This window comes from Tetrao urogallus (assembly GCF_951394365.1).
Source record: "Tetrao urogallus genome assembly, chromosome: 14".
Classification (NCBI taxonomy): Eukaryota; Metazoa; Chordata; class Aves; order Galliformes; family Phasianidae; genus Tetrao; species Tetrao urogallus.
Window position 1 is genome coordinate 7,339,546 of NC_136827.1, and position 20,962 is coordinate 7,360,507.

At 43.3% G+C, this 20,962-nt stretch overlaps 1 protein-coding gene across 1 annotated transcript; it reads left to right on the plus strand.

The window, feature by feature from the left end:
- Positions 1–891: 891 nt before the first annotated feature.
- SLU7 (SLU7 homolog, splicing factor) lies at positions 892–10,657 on the plus strand (the record flags this gene model as incomplete). The annotated part of the gene is made up of 15 exons (XM_079542351.1): positions 892–1,055; positions 1,208–1,361; positions 1,631–1,711; positions 2,100–2,264; positions 3,137–3,202; positions 4,618–4,665; positions 5,121–5,252; positions 5,519–5,616; positions 7,018–7,085; positions 7,299–7,438; positions 8,274–8,435; positions 8,843–8,947; positions 9,102–9,176; positions 9,426–9,530; positions 10,478–10,657. 15 exons carry the CDS (start codon positions 892–894, stop codon positions 10,655–10,657), a joined length of 1,743 nt encoding a protein of 580 aa, XP_079398477.1.
- Positions 10,658–20,962: the final 10,305 nt, after the last annotated feature.

Consider the following 20,962-nt stretch of genomic DNA (forward strand, 5'->3'; position numbering starts at 1 on the left):
CGTGCAGCAGTGGGGGGGATGGGGTGGGGAAGGGGAGGGGGTTGGAACTTGATGATCCTTGAGGTCCCTTCTGACCCAAGGCGTTCTGTGACTCTCTGATGACAGTTGCCACGTGCTGGCTCTTAGAAGAGAATGCAGCAAGCCGTACTTCGCGCCACAGCAGTTTAGCTACAGACTATCGGCCCTGGATACATCGATACCCGGACCCATGGAGCTCACGTGGGTTTGAGAAAGACTCAAGGTCTCACCGCAATCCTGCGCGTTTGCTGCTTCACTTCTCTCCAGCGCTCAGTGCTGCTCACTGCAGGAAACCTAGGCTGGCGATCCGACTCCTAACGCGAGCAGCCAGCGGTCACAGGGGGCCTCTTCTCCCAGGGCAGAAGGATTGCTCGCAGCCAAGAAAGAACTCCCTGCGGAAAGCCGCACACTTACCTGCGGTGAGAGCCGGACGGGAACAGGAGAGAGAGGACAGCGCGGAGCGGGCGGGAGCGGCTCAGAGCGCGGACAGAGAAAAGTACAAACAGCGCCCTGCCGCCACCGGCCCCTACAGCCCTTCCGCTCCTCCCATTGGCTGTTTCGACTAACGCTCAGGCATCCGATTGGCTCAGCGGCGTCGGGGCGACGGCGGGACTGCGGGTTCCGGTGCCTCGTTGCCGTGGTGACTGCGTGACGGCTCCTCAGGGGACCCGGCGCCTTTAAGGGGCGGGGCTCCCGGCCGCGGTGCATTGTGGGGCGGCGGCGCGGCCTAGCTGGTAAACAGGCGACGGAGGTGAGGGGTGGGCGCCGGGTCGCGGGCGGCTGGGCGGTTGTGAGGGGTGCCTGAGGAGAGCCTCGTGGGATCCGGCCGGGTTTGAACGCGTGTGGTTCTTTAGTGTTACAGGGGGAAGTAAAATGGCGTCTGGGACAGCGGTAAACGCAGCTCCTTCGGGAGGGCCGGGCGACGTGAGCATGGAGGAGCCGAAGAAGATGACGAGGGAGGACTGGAGGAAAAAGAAGGAATTGGAGGAGCAGAGGAAACTGGGGAACGCGCCTGCGGAAGTGGATGAGGAAGGAAAGTGAGTTCGTAAAGCAGATTCATCAGAAGTTAACAGTTCTGTTGGTAAAATAGATTCACCTGGTGACAGAGTTTAACGTAAGAGCTGTTTGTTAACTGAATGTGGTGGTTTTTTTCCTTTGCCACGTGTTAATTTCATAACGCCTTTCACAGAGATATCAATCCTCACATCCCTCAGTACATATCTTCAGTCCCGTGGTACATCGATCCTTCCAAAAGACCAACGCTAAAGCATCAGAGGCCTCAGCCGGAGAAGCAGAAGCAGTACAGCTCCTCGGGAGACTGGTACAAACGGGGAGTGAAAGAGGTATGGGCCTGCCTTTGTCCTGAAACAGAGCTGTGGTTTGTTCCTATGCAGTAACAGGTATTGACACCCTGCACGTTCTGATTATATGTTGTGGAGGGTGACAGGAACTGGAAATTTGTACTCAGCAAGCATTACCCAGTGTTTGGTGATCATCAAAATGGCCTTTTGAGTTTGGAGCATGTGTGCTTTGGTTGTGTTAGAAAATAAATAAATCCATTGGTGGAAATATCCGTATGGTTTGTTTAATGCTGTCTTCTTTTGCTGCTTAGCACTCTATAGCTACCAGATACCGCAAGGGAGCTTGTGAGAACTGTGGTGCACTGACACACAAAAAGAAGGACTGCATGGAGGTAAGCTTGATGCTGTTGATATTTTAATGGTTCAAAAGTGAATGTGACTGCAGTGAAAAATGCCTTGCTATAGGTAAAATAGCAGTTACTTTGGAAAAGATTACAGGTGCTATAATGCTGTTTGAAATTATCTAAAGCAGCTGTTCTGTGGGGAAAATAAAAGAAAAACAAAGAAAAAAATAATCGCCATTTAATTCTGCTTGCAAGAAACGCTGTAATAAAAGTTGGAAGTGTTTGACATTTAGTTCCTTATGTTAGTGTACTTCATTTCCAGTGCTGGTGTGGCCATCTTAACATTTTTACATTAACATTTTTAAAGAGTGGCGTCACAGGGCATGTTTCAATTGGATCAATTGATCCAACCCTTTTGTATGTTTTTTACATCCAGAGACCCAGGAAAGTTGGAGCAAAGTACACAGGCATGAATATTGCACCAGATGAACATGTGCAGCCTCAGCTGATGTTTGATTACGATGGAAAGCGAGATCGCTGGAATGGTTATAACCCAGAAGAGCACATGAAGATTGTGGAGGAATATGCCAAGGTTGACTTGGTACGTAGGCGTTGCAGTTCACTGGGGAAAGATGTAGTGTTTGGGTTACTGTGAGGGGTGTTTGTTCTGCACACTGCTAACATTAGACCTTGTGCCGTATCAGTAATGGAAAAACTGGGTGCGTGTTGTGTTAGCAGACTTCACTAGAAATAGAGGAATTCAGATCTGAGTGGGGGTCTGCTATGTGTGTCTCCTAATTGCTTGCATTAACTAGACAAACCCTATAATGAGCTGACCAAAGTGCAGATTAATTTGTAGGCAAAAATGGAATTTTTAAGCAATGCTTATTATCTAGAGCCCTTCTTGTTACTATTGTGGAACAGTGGTTGTTCATCTCTGTGGTTCTGTGATGTCATGCACATAAAAGCTTACTTTGTGCTGCTCTAAAATATCACTGTGATTGCTAAAATGTCATGATTCTTGTATGAGTTGTAAATGCTTGCACTATCTCTCACTGAACTACCTTAACTACTGAAATTCCTGACTACATGATGAGGGCACTATGGTAAAACACATTTGTTCTCAAACAGTGTTGAACTAAAATAAGCTGTATTTCTTTAATTAGTTCACACAAAGCAACAGTACAGCTGCATGAGCTATAGTAAAATTGCTTATTTAACAGTATACCATAAAACAGCAAAATGGTGAGTTACATGTAGTTTCCTTGGGGCCCTAAAAACTGTGATGAGTCTTAAGCATAGATGAGATAAACTTTAGGCTACTGATTTTTTTTTTTTTTACAAGTAGAAGTGGAAGCTGATTTTCTTGTTATCACTGCCATTTAAAATCTATTACAATAAATGCTTATGACATCACTATGTGCTTGCTATGAAAAGGAAATATTAAAACAAATGCATTTGCATGATATGCAGGCCAAGCGCACGCTGAAAGCCCAGAAGCTTCAGGAGGAGTTAGCATCAGGAAAGCTGGAACAAGTGGTAAGTGCATTAAGCTCTTGATTTATTTTTGCTTAGGCTGAATAAAAACCCAACAGGTTATTTCTGCTCTCTGATGCGTTTATTCTCTATACACAGTTTCCTGTTGCTTTTTATAGCCTGCAAAATATTAAAGTTCTTTGTAGCCCCAGGTGGTTATGTGTTGTACAAGAATTCAGAGTACCTTCTTTCAGATGTGTGACTTTGTATTTCGCTTCTGGACAAAACTTCCTTCTGATTATTAACCTTGTAAAATTAACGATGTGGTATTTTAGATCAGAAAGCTCATCTGCCATACGGTCATTCTGCTCATACTCTGAGATGCATGTTTTTTTTGTTTGTCTGTTTGTTTTTTAATTTAAAGGTTTGTTTTGTCTAATACTGAAGTAGTGATTGTTGCGTGGATTGTTTTATTATGGTCAGTATAAATGGGAATAGGAAGATATCTTTATCCTGGAACCAGGCTTGTTTCTTCTTCAGTCATTGTTATGGCTGTTTGCAGAGTCTTTGATTATGTGAAGGCTGAGCACAGATATTTCCCTCTGAACTGTAACTCTGCGAAGTTTGCATCTTCCACTTCAGTTCCTCTTAGATTATAGGCAATGCTTTGGATAATATTTGATATCAAGTTCTGATTTTAACAGCATGGTTTTTTCTAAGCTCAATTTCTGAGTTTTGACAACAGGTTTCTAACACAGAGACGACATAGGGATTGTTTCTGGTCAAGAGTGTTTGAATTGGTATCTTAAGACAGAAGGCATTGAGCAATAGGTGATGTACAATCAGAATCCATTTTCCAGAGGTTGCCACCCTGCATTTTGTCACCAGGTGGCAGAGTGAACCGAATCTCTGACCCAGCATAAAATAGAGTTCTGACCTTCCAGATAAAAGCTGCTATTATTTTTTTTTTAATGTGTGTATTCACTGCAGAATAACATTTAAAGTGAAAGGCTAAGCAGGTGAATAAAAAAAATCAGGTTTTGTTTCTCCAGATTGAATTCAGTCTTCTGATTCAAGCTCGGTCTTCTTGTCAGTGCTAATTAAATATGCATACCTAGCTTTTTAATATATTTTTTTTAAAGCTTTCAGAATTTAATCTTGGATTTATTTGCACGACGTGAAATATTCCAATCTGTTCTACTCTGAAGGTGTAGCAGGCTTTAGGTAACAGTGACAGTACTGAGCCTTTGCAAGAACGGCGAATCCTAGAAATTTGGTTGGTAATTCAGTGATGAGCTGTGTTACAGCTCTTCCCTAGGATACTCAGCATTCAGTGATCTGTGTGTTTTGTGCCACAAGTGCATTGTATTTTTGTATCCAGCATCAAAGTCCTGCTTTGATTGGTCTTGATCTGCCTGCCGCCTTTCCTCTCTGCCCTGTCTTATCCTCTCTGCTGATGTGCTCTTTGTTTGCTGCAGAACTCCCCAAGACACCAGTGGGGAGAAGAGGAACCAAATTCACAGACAGTAAGATGAATACCCACTGCATCACATCATGGGCAGAAAAAAGGACATGTAGTTAGTGAAACAGCAAAACAAGGGTGGCATAAGGGTTTCAGAGTTGGGCTCAATCACTGGCTGCCTGTTTTTCTTTCATGAAGGGTTTTTTGTTATTAATTGCTTTGTTTTGTGCTTTTTTTTTAACTCCTGTGTGTTGTCAAACCTTAAAGGTGTCAGCACGTAACTGCTTCTTAAGGCATGGTATGATTTGCCCAAGGTAGCTTTTTTAATTCATCAGAGTTGCAGTTTTTAATTGGAGGAAGTGGCAATCCTTGATGAGTATTTCTGGAACGATGAATGTAGCTGCATGATCCATCAGCACACTTAAGCCCATTTGTAATGAAACCACTAAAATCAGATTCTTATGCTTGTCTCTAGAGTGAATGACTGCTTCTAAATAAGTTGTCTATCTCTGTTCTTAGGAAAGAGATCATAACAGTGAAGATGAAGATGAAGATAAATATGCAGATGACATTGATATGCCTGGGCAGAACTTTGACTCTAAAAGACGAATCACAGTTCGGAATTTACGTATTCGGGAAGATATTGCAAAAGTGGGTAAAGAATTCTTCACAGGTTTTCTTTTTTTCTTCATATTAGTGAATATTAAAAGTTGAACGCTCCGTTATCGCTGAGTTTGAGTGTGAGTCCCTGTGTTTGGGAGTTGAGGTCAGTTCTCAGCTCACTTCCAGCTTATTCTGTGACGTTCTCAAGGGCACTGTCCTTTTAAAATGTCTTAAGCTGAGGCATCAGCAGTAATTTTAGTTCCTTGAAAATGAAAAATGTTAATGAAATAACTTATCTTCTTTTCTTCCCCTAGTACCTGAGGAATTTAGATCCAAACTCTGCTTATTATGATCCCAAAACGAGAGCGATGAGGGAGAATCCATATGCCAATACAGGCAAGAATCCAGATGAGTAAGTTGAAATGGGCATGCAGGTGCATCCAACAAAACTCCGTTAAAAATGAGATGGTTTTAATAGCTTTGTATTTTATTTTGAATCTGTATGTGATGTTGCTAATTAATCCCTAGTCAGTTGTAGGAGGAGGAGTCTTTCAATAATGCTTTACATTAAACGTGCAAAATTTATTCTATTTATTACCTTCGTGGTTTAGTACATGCAAGTAGTATTTTATTGATACTGGTCTTTAATCCTCTGGTGCATGAACTATCATTTACTAAACTGACATAGAACTAGGAACTTCTCTCTAGAAGAGGTATTTATGAACAGTGGTGATGATGATGCTTATGCAAAGTATTTCAGTAACTGAATCTAAAACTTCCTCCTTTGTTTTTTGGGAGGCATTCAGCACTGGAGACCTCTAACATGGAGTGTTTGTGTTCCCTAACTGCTAGAATGGGGAACAAAAACTCACCATGTATTCATAGAGCCTGCACAGAAAAAGTCTGAATGTTTTTATGATTGTCTAGATAGGTCACTTGATTGAAGGATACTGTAGGAGGGCTTGGTTGCACGTAATGCTGTCTTGCCTAAAACCTGGGTCAAGCACTTGAGCTGTGACCCTGCCTTGACCTGTGTGTGCTGTGGACATACAGAGCAGACAAATTGCAAGTAGAAACATTTATTCAGGGTACAGTAATTGGATTAGCTTGCTGCCTGAAATACAATGGCAGTGGCTAAATGACAGCAAATAATGCTCTCTGCACCTCTCCTTGCCCCCAGATAGAGTGAAGCTAGTCAGTTTTATTTCAGATGCAAGTGCTTCCTCTTCTCCCCAGTCATAATTTGACCTTTATTGAATCTGTGTTCCTGCTGCAGTATTGCAGACTGGAAACTTTTCAGGGTGGCTGTGGGGAGGTGCAAACTGAATTTGTTAACATAATTTGATTTTTTCAACCTATGTTCCAGCTATGGTTTGTGAACCTCTACAAAGAGGTGAGCAAAAGGTAACCAAGGGCAGTAAAGCTTTTGCCAGGCTTTAAAATAGCTGAAATATGCTGAAGCTGAACAGGAAAGATTGATAAATACGAAAGCTGAGAGTCACTGCTTGAATATCACCTGCCATTCATGCAGTCAGATCCAAGCATGATGCACGGTGTCTTAGGTGGAGCTCCAAGGAAGTGTTGCAAGATGTACCCGTATAAATGTAAGCAGTGAATATTCTGAAATGCTGCCCAGTGCTTCCATGACTGCTGGGAGCCTAGGCCTTGATTTCATGTAGTGAGCTGCACTCTCCATTCCCTCCCTCCGCTTGTTACTCAGGGCACAGAAGTTTATTTTCCTGTTAGACTTACATGACTGCCTTTAAAAGACAATCACTTAGCTGCATACTAAAAATATTTCTTTTTTTTGCAGGGTTGGTTATGCAGGTGACAACTTTGTTCGTTACACTGGAGATACCATTTCAATGGCACAGACTCAGTGTGAGTGGTTTCTGTTTTTCTGTGACTTGCTGGGCTTTTTGTATTGGGTTTTATTTCTTGGTTGCTTGTTTTTAGGGAATAGATTTAACGGATTTACATTAATGCTGCTCTTCTGCAAAAGAAAAGTCTTTTAGATTGAGAATTAAAGATGGAAATTTGAATGAGTACCTTAGTTTGAGAATAAATGTTGAGTGATGACTCTTGTGTGTACAGTGTTTGCTTGGGAGGCTTATGACAAAGGCTCTGAAGTTCATCTTCAAGCAGACCCTACAAAACTAGAGCTGCTCTATAAATCCTTCAAAGTGAAAAAAGAAGACTTCAAGGCACAGCAGAAAGAAAGCATTCTAGAGAAGGTAAAACACACATGGTTTTATTTAGAATTCTGTCGGGTTTGAATTCTGGGTCTTAAGAAACAAATACATAATGTTATGTGAAAACACAGCAGCTATTCTAATGACATTTATGATATGTAAATTAAAAGGCTTACATACACTAATCTATTGGAACCATTATTTAATATAGGAACCTTTAAAGATCTACAAATATTTCTTCAGATTACTGTGGGAGCTTCCCTTACCTGTCAGAATTTCTCTAATGAAAAATCTGACACCAGTATGTATGATGAATTCTAGATATTTTGTTTTAAAAATAATACAACTAGTTAAAAAAAAAAATTCCATATGCTTTAAAAGTGGCATCTTTGTAAAAGTACCCCAGCAGCTGTGTCACAAAGCTTCCTTTAATTTTTTTCTTCTCTTGAAAAGCAGAGTTTTCAGAATCTAGTTTTAGGTGAAGTCTTCTTAATGAAGATATATCTCTTATATTTTGCTATTGGATTTTTGGCCAACTGACAAAGAACTCAGTAACCCATGTAGGTTCTGACCTTGCCGACATGAAAGTGTGGAGTGGGGGGGAAAAGGTGTACTTTCCAGCCTTTGTTTTAATCTGAAAAGTTTTCCTGCTTTGGAACATCACTAACAAGGATATCTGCTGCTGCAGTCCTCCAGGAATAAAAGAAAAGTCAGTGGCCATAAGAAATGCATTTCTCATAGCCTTTAGTGTTGTATTTCTGGATTTATGTGCTGTGGATAGAGAAGGCAGCAAAGGTGGCATTCTTGAAATGTATGGTTAACCATATGCATAGGTTTTCTTCAGAACTCTCGCACATGATTTCTTCTTGCATTATAGTATGGAGGACAAGAACATCTAGATGCCCCACCAGCTGAGTTGCTGTTAGCTCAAACAGAAGATTATGTAGAGTATTCTAGGCATGGAACAGTGATCAAAGGACAAGAGAAAGCTATTGCTTGCTCTAAATATGAGGAAGATGTGAAGATTAACAACCATACAGTAAGTATCTAGTTTAAGGGAAAAAAGAAGTCTTCCCTTTGTAAGGGAGTGACATGTGGTAGATGCAGCACAGTATGATCAAAACAGCATGTAAATTTATCCTTCTGCAAAGAAGGAATTTCAACCTCATTATCACAGCATGAATTTAAAGAATTATGATGGCCATCTTAAACTGAAAAGGAAGTTACTATGTTTCCCTTTGATGTGAATGATTTGGCCACATCCTGTTTTGTTGTTTATTTTTAAATAATACCTGTAAGACTAATGTAAAATTCCTAATTTCTCGTAGCTTCTCCCCTCTGGGCTGTTTAAATAGGTTACTCATCAGGAAATAATGGCAGGAATAAATTGTATCCTGCCTCGTTAGGGGACTGTCCTTATGACTGCTCTGTCATCTTCTCCTGCAGTGCATTTGGGGTTCATACTGGAAGGAAGGCAAGTGGGGTTACAAGTGCTGCCACTCATTTGTCAAGTTCTCATACTGTACAGGAGAAGCTGGGAAAGAAATTGCTGTAAGTATATATGTATTTATTTATTTTTTTTACTATTTGAGAAGAGTTGGAAAGCATTAATCTGTGTAAGCCTTAGATGATTTTGCTTTAAGTTGTCCTTCTGCTTTCAAACATGCTTTATAAATGGATATCCTTTCTCTTGCCTGCTGTACAGAATGCTGAAGCAAACTTACTAGAGGAGCAACCCAGGGAGGAGGAGCATATGACCAAACCCAAAACACTGATGGAGGTGGGTTGTTTCCCTTTCTAAGGGAGATATTTTTCTTTATCCCTTTAAGCAACCCAAGTGTTTGTGCAACTACAAAATTATTTAAGTCATTTTAGTAAGTCTGGAAGTTACCAAACATAATTTTTATGTCATTGACATCTCTATTAAAAACTAAGCTCTCAGTAGCATTAGTAGACAGTTGGGATTTAATGGTTTAAATATTACAACTGTTTACTGAATTTTAACTGCTGCTTTTTTTCCACCTTGTAGATCCACCAAGAAAAACAGAAGGAGAAGAAAAAGAAGAAACACAAGAAGAGCTCAAATTCAGACAGTGAGGGTGAAGAGAAAAAGAAGCAAGAAAAACTTAAAAAGGTACATTCAAAAGCACTCCCAATTTTTTTTTTGTGGCGAAAAGAGCTTCAAATGCATTTTACATCAGGTTTATAAATTCTGTAATAGTTCTGCAATAGAATTCTGTGGACAGAGTTGTTTTATGTTAATTTTGAGCTGAAGCACACTTAAAATGCTGTTAGATGTTGTAAAGCACACTGCTGTTATTTCCTGTTTCTCTAGCTCTGGAAGACTTGGTTTAGAAGATACAGAATGCTTCCTTCCTGGTCACCTGTTACTATTGCAGATATCTAAAAGGCATCACAGAACACAGCAGTTTGAGTATTAAGGAAAGATGCAGAGATAAAAAGCACTGCCAAAGCTCAACGTAGCATTTTTTTAATCCCATAGTTAGGCACCAACTCACAGCTAATAAAATAAATCCATTCACAAGCTATCCTGTCCACTGCTGAATGGACCCTGTGCAAACACAGAGCCACGTCCTTGGGTATCTGAAGCAAATTAACACTAAACAATAGTTACTTAAAAAAAAAAACCCTACTTTTTCTTTTTGCTTTTCTAATAGTAGTTGTTTGAGGAACTGAAGAACTTGTATTTCAAAAGGTATATTTTCATCTAAAAAATTACAGCCTAAATGAAAAAAGACACATCAACCCCCTAAGATGGCATGTTTTTGTCCTTCCAGGATCATGATTACTCTTTAGGTAGAACCCAGGAGTTTCATACTTGATTTTGGCAATTGGAAAGGAGTATCTTGTTTGCAAACTCCAAACTTACTGTTGTCTTGTGGTTAAGACTGAAAAATGTGCATTAAACAGCACACAAGGTGTGCTGTAGGCAGTTAGGCATGTGTGCATTGCTTATCTCAGCATTCTGCCTGCTCTATCTTTGTTATGCTAGGATTTGATGCAAAATATTAGGTGTTTTTTTTGTTTTTAATTTCATTGCATTTTTTTCTTCCATTTCAGGCATTAAATGCAGAAGAGGCTCGTCTCCTGCAAGTTAAAGAAATTATGCAGTTAGATGAGAGGAAGAGACCATACAACAGCGTGTATGAGACCAGGGAGCCAACAGAAGAGGAAATGGAAGCCTATAGAATGAAACGTCAGAGACCTGATGATCCCATGGCCTCTTTTCTTGGACAGTAGCTGTGCTGAAGTCATTTCAATACCCAAGACTTTTTTTCTTCTTTTCTATGCTTGTTTACAAGTCTGTAGACAGTTCCCTTCTATGCAGCTCAGAAATGCCAGACATGGCAGAGATCTGTGTACCACAGAGGCTGGTGAGAAAGTCTTTCGGTAGACTTGAGCAGTCTAGTACTTACAACAATGTTATGTTTGTATGTATATATACAGTCACAAATATATATGTACATAAGTGTATAAATGCATTTTAAAAAACATACACTCTAAATTCTTGGTTGGAAAAGATCAGATATTGGCTGTAATTCCAGAAGTTCCAGGTTCATTTGGCCATACACAAAGACTTAAGTAATTCAATAAAATTAACTACAGTGAAGAGATGGTCAACAGGTGTCACTGTTAATGTATAGCAGTAATTGTTGCATGTAAATTTGTGCAGCTATTGAAGCCCAACTTTTACTTGTGTGACAGGCAAGCCCTTTCACGGCTTTAAAGGGAGAAATAGTTTTTGATCAGTTTTCACTGAGTATTTTGGAATGTGAAAATCATTTTGTACAGCTTTGATTAAATTAATGTGTAAAGGTCTTAAAAACTATCTAGGTGTTGTAATTAAGAGTTCAGGAGAAGCTGACTATAGAGCTGTAAAATTCTCATGTTTCTGCAGGTGTTGGTGCACATTTCAGCAGCAGAGATCTAAGTTGTTTGGTTTTGTTCCATAACAATATACCTCTTATCCTCATAACCTCCTGAGTCCAGTTACATTGTGTGGAAGTGATGCTTAAATATCAGTACTTTTTGCTAGCATGCAGCATCTGCATGTTGTTTGGACGTATTTGTCCTTAAGCTGTGAATTCTCCGCTATTAAAAGCTGAAGAAATAGGTGAAAAGCTTCGTGCCATAGCTTTGTACTTGGGAGGGTTGAGAATTAGCACAGAGATTGTGTTTATGTTTTCACAAAAAACATGGATATTTAGAAAGTCAGAGGGCAAGAGGGTTGGGGTGCAATTTCCCTTCTGCTTTACCAGTGATTCGCTCTTGAGGTTTTCACATCAGCTCATCCTCACCTTTCTAGTTTGTGAATAATTTCAAAGGGAAAATTACACTTTTCTACAAGTAGTTGTATACACTAAGAGCAAATTTGAATGTTTTGCATATGATTTCTCAGCCACCTTCTGAGGTCTGAGCATTTTAATTTAGTGTACAGTAAAATGGAAACTGTGCGTTAGGCACTGAAGTAGTTCTGTGTTTAAAAAAAAACAAAAAACTTATCTGTGCTGTTGTCATTGATCAGTGTTGTGGATCACTTTGTTGTGGTCCAGAGATCTCCTGTTACGACCTTTGAATGATTTTTTTCTGGTGTAGTTGTTTTGAACTGTAATACTTTTGTACTGGCCAGTACAGCATCCAGGTGCCAACTGCTGTTGTCTTAGTGCTGAGCTCAGTGTGAGGGAGAAGGGGATGTTAAATCGGTCTGTGCTATTGGTTCTTTGAGCTGTTTGGATACTTTTTGAAGTCCTGACTCTTTATAAAGGAGGCAGTTCAGAAATAACACCGAAAAGAGCAATTAAGAACGATAAACATAATTCAGCAGTTGAGCAGCTGAGCACAGTAGTGTGTATTTTTATGAGAGAGGGCGAGAGTTAAAGGCACCTGTATTTAAAAGCTCATGTAACATGCTCAGTGCTCTAGAAAGACAGGTTTCTTACAGAAGCATACCGAATTCCACCATAAGTACATTTATGTGATTGGATTTTGTGTCCAATGCCTGAAGCCATGAGTAGCTCCCTGGCAGGTCCTGTCTTGCTCTGCTCAGAGAGAGCCTGGGTGACTTGTGTTTCCCAGAGCAGCCAGCGGTGGAGTGAAAAAGCATTTAGACTCATGCAAAGTACACTTCTTTGGACTTGTGAATGACAGAGGATCTCTCTTCTAGGTCAGCCTCCACAGTTAAAGGGAAAAAGCTAAAAAAGTATTGTTCTGTTTCTGTGTCAGAGGTTAAATGTTACAGAACGTCACGCATCGTGGTGAGGATTAATTTTCCTCCATCTGTTTCCCCTTGCATTTGGCATGCAGTGTGACTGCGTGTCCAATGATCACCTCCCCTTGAACAAGCAGGGTTGGGTTTGTTGGTTTTTTTTTCTTTTTTTTTGTTGTTTCTAAAATGAGTTGGGAACAAGTTTATGGGCAGGTTTGGATGAAAATAATCATACAGTGGAAAGCAGCAGGGATGGCTGCAGTTGTTTCTTGTGTACACAAAGACAAGGGAGATGAGAAGAAATGTAGTAGCCTGTTAACAGAACTTGTCACGTTCTGAAATCCTAATGCAAACCAGACCCAGCCAGCACGCTCGGAGCAGCTTTCTCTCCATCTCACCCTTGGCAGAACTCAGCGTTCATTTTCCCATCTCCCTTCCCAGCAATTGCTTCAATTACCTCTTTTTTCCTCCCTGTTTGAATCCTGGTTCTGACGGCACACTCAATCTGCAAACTGAGAGCAAGACGTTGATTTGAAGGTGTTTACATTTATAAGCGTGCAGGTAAAACATTCTCCTTTATTTTTTGCTGATAAGCTTATCATTCTGTGTTATGTTCCTTCGAGGCACATCAGAAGATGGTTCTTTTACTGTCTTCCACAGTTCTTTGTAATTGGATCTTTATGGCTTTCCTGAGTGGATTAGTGAAAGAGAGGTGCTGTTCTACATGTGTGCAATTGTTCAGGGATCAGAGCATAGCAGGAATCTTAGCGATAGTCAGGAATGAAACGGAATTGGTCCTTTAGGGGATTAAAAAAAAAAACAATTAAAAACTGCAGAGACGGGATTTTCTGTGCCTGCTAACGCAGTGGCTATGCCCAGTGCAGCCCAATAGCTGTTTTCCATCCCATTTTTGGATATGTTTAGGCCAAAACACTACATGCAAGCAACTTCCTGTTGTTCTGCTAGCTCTCCTGGTGGCATTAGCTTTGCTGGATGTAACACAGAAAAAGGCAAAAATATTTTAAGTTCAGCTAGTTATCTTACATGGAACAAATTTGTTCACTTCTGGGATAACTCAGGCAGAGACCCACCCAGAGATAGCAGGCAGGGGTGGGCTTTGCTTCCACTAAATACTACCACATCTCAAACCTCAATGGAACAAAAAGAAAACCCTTTGTCCAGGGAAATGTTGTTCCATGGGCAGATGAGCAAACCCAAAGCTTCCTAGCAGCAGTCTTAAAAAGATATTCTCATCATTCCATTGCATTTTAAGAAAGCCATCACCCTGCCTCCTGTTTGCACTGCACTCCAAGCACAGCACATGGCCCTGCCCTGTTCACTCCCACTTCACCTCAGCAGTGGGACCTTCCAACAGCACCTCCCCTCTCAGCTTTAACCCATCCCCGCTGGATGGTGAAGCACCTGCTGCAATGCTCCATCATCACAGGGCAAGGAGACACTGCCCATGTCAGCGTGTGTCCTGTGCATGGGCAGCACCTTGAGAGCCACTCTGAGATACACTGGGAGGAGAAAGCCCGCCTTCAGCCAGCCCCTGCTGTGGCGTGGCTGCTCCTTCTTGCTTTAAGAGATCTCACACTGGGCACATATAGAAGCAAAAGCAGCAAGGGCAGCTCCTAGCAACTGAGAGCCAGTGCAGCCTACAGTGTGCTCTGATTTAGGAACAGCAGAAAGTCAATTTCTAGCAAATTAATTGTTGTCTGAGAACCAAAAATCCAGCTCTAATGTTAAATTCTCCACTTGGAAAGCAACAGAGAGAGATGGGATTTGTTCCGTAGCTATTATTAGCTGTGCAGACTGTCACGGCTCACATGCAGTCTGTGTAGGGGATGCAGCTTTGCCTTGCAGGACAGAGGCACTGCATTGAGGCACTCAACTTTCCTGGCCTGGGCACTGCCCTTATCCCCAGGTGCTGCCATCACTGTCAGTGATGCTCAGATCCCACCTCAGAGGTTTTGCTAACTCCAGGTCTGGCTCCCCTGGGTCTTCAGAATGTACACTCAGAGTTTGCAAGGTTTCTGGATCAACTCTTGTTTTTCTACTTTGTTTCTTGTCTATATCTGTATCTGGCCTTCAGTTTGAGGAGATCATTTTGCATTTTTTCCCCACTCTCTACTAAATAACCAATCTGCTCTCCCTCTTCTCTGCTGCTTTCAGATGCTCACTCAGCTCTGTATAACCTGCTTATGCACAGATCAGTGCCATTGCATTTCCATCGCTCAGTGCTCTGACTACAGGCTTGGGCTCCTATAGAACTCCATACTAATTTCCCATTCCCTTTTTTAAGCTTTCCTGAGAAATGCAAGGCATTTTCAGAAGAGTTCTTGTCTAAATGTGTTACTGGATAAATCAGCAGAAACCAGATGTGGCAAGTCAAAGAGACTGCTGGTTTTGAGCTAGAAGGCGCATAAGACAAAAGAAAGTACAAAAAAAAGAAGCCAAATAAACAAAACCACAGCACCACTTGTCTTCTGCACACATTGGCTGTGTCTCACTGATGTTTGGGCTGGTTCCCACTTTCCTCCTCCCAAAATAGACCTATTTATTTTTATCTTAATGGGTTAGGACAGCAGCTTCTAAGCAGAGCTGATGGTCTCGAGCGTATCCTTAAAGTTTAAAGAGCGATTTGTCTCATTTTATGGGGGCTTTTGGAGAGGGACAATCACTCTCTGAAGAGTGCTCAGAGGCTTCCAAGCTCCTTTCAGGCAGGGCAATAAAAGTGACTCAAATCACCACTCCACGCTAAGCCAGCAGACCTGCTGCAGAGAAAATGCTTTTTTCCTCCCATTAGTATCTTCCAAACATAAAAATGAAAAAAAAAAAATCAAAGGCCCTGCATTCATCTTTGAAGAGAGACAAACCTGCTCAGCCATCACCCCGCTTCGCCCTGAGGCCACCTGTCAGCCACCTCCAGCTGCAGCTGCTTCTGTCCTGTCTGACTCCTTGTGTCTGGTTATGAAGGCACTGCCATGAGGTCAGTGTCTGTAACAGCGCAGTTTCCAAGAACCAGCAAGGGAAAACCCTCTGTTGCTGAGATACACCTCTTGTAACAGTCTCCTGCAGTGCATTAAAAGAAAAAGAATGGAGAGCTGCACGCCAGAGCTGCTCTGCTTCACTGCAGAGGGATGGCTCATTGGTTTACAGCACATGCTGTCAGCATGCTCTCCAGCTCTGCTGTCTGAGGGCCACGACTTGCTCACACTTAGGTGGGAAAAGCCAACACAGGGCACAGGGAAGAGGAGCCTGTGGATAGCAAAATACATGCAGTATTTGAATGCTGTTACAGCTCTGCTGTATTGATTGGTGCCCTGGCAGCAGCGAGACATCCCCACCCCTCCAGGAGCAGCCTCACCAACTGCAGGTCACAAAACCAATAGCAGATGCACTCAGTTTATAGGTTGTCTCTCTAATGCAAATAAATGCAGCTGAATCTGCTCTCACCGTGTTCTGATAGCAGATGCTGCAGAAAACTCAAACAGACAAACAAACAAACAAACAAAAACTCTGAAAACAAAAACCAACCACGTCAGATCTCTGATGCAGACAAATTCTGGCATGAAGAGGAATGGCACCTGCGGAGCACTGCTGCTCTGCTGGCCCTCGGCACTGAACAGCACACCAGGCGCCGACTGGCTGGCAGCAGCTGTGTTGGCCTCAGGGCTGGCTGCCAGCACATGTGCTGAGCAAGGCAGGGCCCTGTGCCTATGGCCAGCAGCACCAGGGCACAGAGCAGCCCCAGGGCCAGCACTGCCATCCCACAACAGCTGACTGCATCCCACAGCAGCCAGCTTTCACTGCAGCACCACCTCCAGCACTGCTGCCTCATCACCAACCATTGCTGGGGCATTGCAATTACTTTGAAAGCTTAAAGCAAAACCTCAGCCTTTCCAAAGACAGAAACTTTCCCACTCCATCATCTCAGTGTCAGTCTCCACGCCTTATTTCACACGCCCTCCTGCAGCACCTCTGTGCAGTACCTGCTGTCTCCTTTGAACATACATTTTTGCAAAGCTGCTGCTTCACAGAGATGTCATTCACTCCAAGTTCTGAATGATCTATCCTTACCGCTTCGTCTAAATTATTCCATACACAAGAAGCTTGTTTCCACCCTCAGCATGAGATTTGCTTCCCTTGCTAGTGCTCTAAGATTGAGCATCAATCCCTGTTGCCCACGGCCCTACAAACCCTGCCCATAGAGGCAGTGGCTATGGCAGAGCAGAACCCACCCAGGCCCAGCTCCGCAGCAGCCTGCAGAGGAGAGGAAGGGGAAAGGCTCCTCAGGCACCGAGAGCTCTCCAGCCATGTGTGTGCAAAACTTCTGCCCACGCCACGTGACAGAGGAAGAAGCTCGGATCCATTACACAATAATAAAAATATGCCTTTGGCAAAGCTGAGCCAAAACGTAGAGCTGCAGCGGGAAGCCAGCAATACATGCAAAACAGGGAAAAACATTAATAGAAAAGAAAGACCCACCAAGTCAGAACCACAGAGCACACTTGGAAGGACGCAGTGGCAGGAGGACGGGGTTAGTGCTCCATGATGTGACAGCAATCTGCAGCAAAACATCTGCTGCAAGCTGAGTGGAATCCCAGCGCCTGTCAAGACCTCCCTGAGAAGATTAAGCCTGGGTGAGTACATTCCTTTTCCCTGTTTTTTTTTTGTTTTATTTTGTTTTGTTTTGTTTTTTTGTCCCCCTCTTTCTCTTGACTTAGCAAATGTGAGCTAAATTATCACGCACTCAGATTTCCAACACCTGCACAGGAAACATAAAGACAACAGCCCAGGTTGGAAGAAATAGTTGGGGAAGGACAGCAGAAGAGGTGGTGTGGTTTTGGGTGCAGGAAATCCATCGTTCTCCCTCAACTCCTTTAGCACTACTTTGTGCAGCAGAGCATATCAGTTATAGCAACTTCACTGGCTTAATCGGAAGTTAAATGCATGCTTTTCAGCTTTCCCTCTTCATGCAGAGGCTCTCACTGTCACCGCATTGCATGAGGCCACTTCCCTGCCAAAAATCTACATTTGTCCACTATGCCTGGTGCCAAACCATCACCACAACCAGCAAGCCCAGGAGAATTTCCCCTCCACTGTGGTCTCGGCCCAGCTGCCTCACAAGCACCAGGAGGTTCAAGCGCTCCTTTGCTCCTGGTGCTCACTCTCATAGGCAAAAGATTTTCTTGCAGATGCTCCTTTTTAATGCTTATTCGTATACAGAACTAGAACCCATGGGGATCTGCAGCACCATTTTAACACTACACCAATCCCAAGGGATGCCCTGGACCCCACAGCAGCAGTTCTAATGGATTCAGCTGAAGAATGAAGGGCACACCATCCCTAAATCCCAGCTGATGGTACCTGTCACCACCTGCCCGTGGCTCATCCTGCCGCCTCAGGACCCAGGCATTCTCCACACGTTTTGGAGCCTCTCTCAGAGATCAGAGGCTGCCAATAGATGGCCCAGCAGTGATGAACCTGCCAGCATCCAACGCTGACCTCAGAGCAGCTCAGCATTGCCTGCATCTGCAATCGTCCCATCTCCCCCCACAGGCTGTGCTCAGCCATCAGCCCTCACAGTGCTGGGCACAGGGTGCAGTCCCACACAGCAGGGATTTGTCAGGGCCGAAAGCCTCCAGAACCCTATTACAAAAAGCATTAATTAAAACGTTTCTATAAAAGTGAGACCTCAGCTGAAAATGTGCTGCATGGCCTTTGGTGCCAGGTCTGCTGCTTGTACCGAGGAGAGGAAAGATGCTGGTCTGTTTCCAATTTGCTTTTTGGAACTCATTGTATGTTCTTCACTGAGATGCAATTTTCCTTTTAAGGTGGAACAGAAGGAGATTTTTTTTTCTTTCAAAGGGATTCCTTTAAAAGCTTATTTATAGATCCTCCTGTGAATGTGCCACTGCTGTGATGTGGGATGCAGTGCTCTTGTGGAGCCCCAAACTAGCCATGCAGAACACCCAGGTGGCCAAATGTTCCGCATGTGTGCATGTGTCAGTACCTGAACCTCCCAGCCTCAGGGTGCTGTGTGTGTTACCCCCCTGGGTTAACTAGGGGCACTGCTTGGAGGTAAATAGAAAGTTCCAGAGAACTTGCTGCCCTCTGCCCCATGCTTTACTCCTGCTCATTCCTTCTCCACACAAAGCATTCCCATCTATGTTTTTCCCCAGGTTATGTTCCACAACGGAATGCCTCCTTGCCACAACCGCTCAGAGTCAGCCATCTCCAAACACTTCTCCCTTCTCTTCTGCCCCATCTGAGGTGGTTGCTGGGAAGAGAGGATGGAGCTTTCCTTAGCATCTCCCCATTCCAAAGGCATTTTAGCACTTTTTTCCATTTCTGTAAAGTGAGAAGACTTTTTCAACTGTCCACATCAATACTGGTTGGTGGTTTCAGTTTCACAAGGCCATCAAACCAACACTTTTCACCAGCAAATAAATTTGGGTGTAAGGAAAGCAAAAGATCCCAGACGAAGGAAATGGCTTAGCAGGCACAACCAGCTCAGAAATCTGTTCTGCATTTCCTACTCCTCTGCATGTTTTTAATTATACATCTCTCAGAACCAGGGGGCTCCCACTCAGCATTTATATATGGCATATTGCTGGCCGGATCTGGAGCATGTAATGTGCATTCCCACCCCCTTCAGGAGCTGATAGCAGGGCAGGAGCACTAAGGCAACATTAAATGTATGCAATCCTTCAAACATCTCATTTCCAGTGCAGGAATTGAACATAATGCTGCCAGAGAGATGCTAAAGATTCCCAGTACTTGGCTTCATGCGACACAGGATCCTGCCTGACCAGAAGGCCAATGAAAGACGGGGGATAATGCAGCTCATCTGTCTATTGCAAATTTGCCTCAGCACCAAAGCATGAAGAAATATCTGAAGTGCAGTTTTCTCGCTTCATAATCCCCGCTTCTGTATTTAGCTAACAGGACTGGAGATGTGATAAGAAAGCCCACGCAAGTGGGTGAGCCTTTCAAAATATTTAACCTCCTCCAGTGCAGGGTAGCTGTAGTGAAGGTAAAGACTGCATTTCATAGAGACTTTGCCACCAAATAAAAGTGTGCACCTCAGCCTGGAGCTCAGGAATTGTATCAAAGTGATACATGCCTACTCCTTTGGCTTGATCTCTCTTGATCATGGAGCTATTGAGAAAACAGTGAACCAGACAGAGATGTTTTAGGTTTTGTCTCATTTCTCCAAGAGCTACTCCAACTACAGAAGGTCAAAGAAAGAAACTGAGGCAGGGAATGCCTTCCATCCCCCACCAGCTTGTTTCCACACTGAGACCACTGGGAAAAAACCCAACACCAAAAGCATTTCCCTCAGTACATGGTCAGTGCCCGCAGCTCATGGCTGTGATCTCCCTCACTGGCAGGAGAAGGAGAAAATCTTCAACCTGGACACCACCAAATGCATAGCATCCTCCAGAGCTGGGAGGGGATGGCAAGAGGATCTTCGTTCATCTGCCAGAAACTGATACCTAGGAGAAATCCTCCTTTTAAGTATATCTGTAATGAGATGCAGAACCAATGCAAAGTCTACTTTACTCTCTTCTGACATTCAGAGTCTCAGGCAGGTTGTGCATGAAGATGAGCTCCTGTCAGTCAGATAGATTTTGAGCACCTTCCCTAAGCTGCCACCCCAAGCACCATTTTAAGATGCAGTGGGGTTACTCTGTGCAGCTCTTAGCAAACAGCTCACGTGCAGACATCCAGAGGGAGGTGTTACTGCATGATAACTGCTCTGCATCGCTAACAGTTCCACAGGAATAGTTTTATTCTAGAAATGATTTCCTATCAGAAATCTGTCCAGGAGGGGAGTCAGACAAGCCCAGGATGATCAGCCTCCTCTGTCAATGAAGGCAGAGGCAAGGCTGCTCCAAAAACAAGTATTGCCATATTCTAGACCTAAAGCAGTGGCTTATGGTCGAGCCAGGAGAAAAGCAGCAAACAGTGCTGTTAATGGCCATCCATCTACAAGGTGAGCGAGAGCCACAAGCCCCTGCAGCAATGCAGGTCACAGCAGTGGTGGCTGCAGCAGGGCTGATCCTGGCTGCAGGCAGTGCAGCTGAGCATGATGAAGAAGAGGAACCCCAAGCAGGTGTCCTCAGCTAGCAGAGGCTTAATGCATACTGTCAGGCAAACCACATTAAGAATTTCCTTGACTGACTTGTCCCCAGGCTTCCACAACTCAGCTCAGCCCCACATCACCCTAGAATTTGTGCTTGGACCCTGTAATAGACTCAGCAATGCAACAGCAGTGCATATCTCAGAGCTTTGGTGTGAGCCCCCATCTCTTTTCTCCAGGCTGTGCC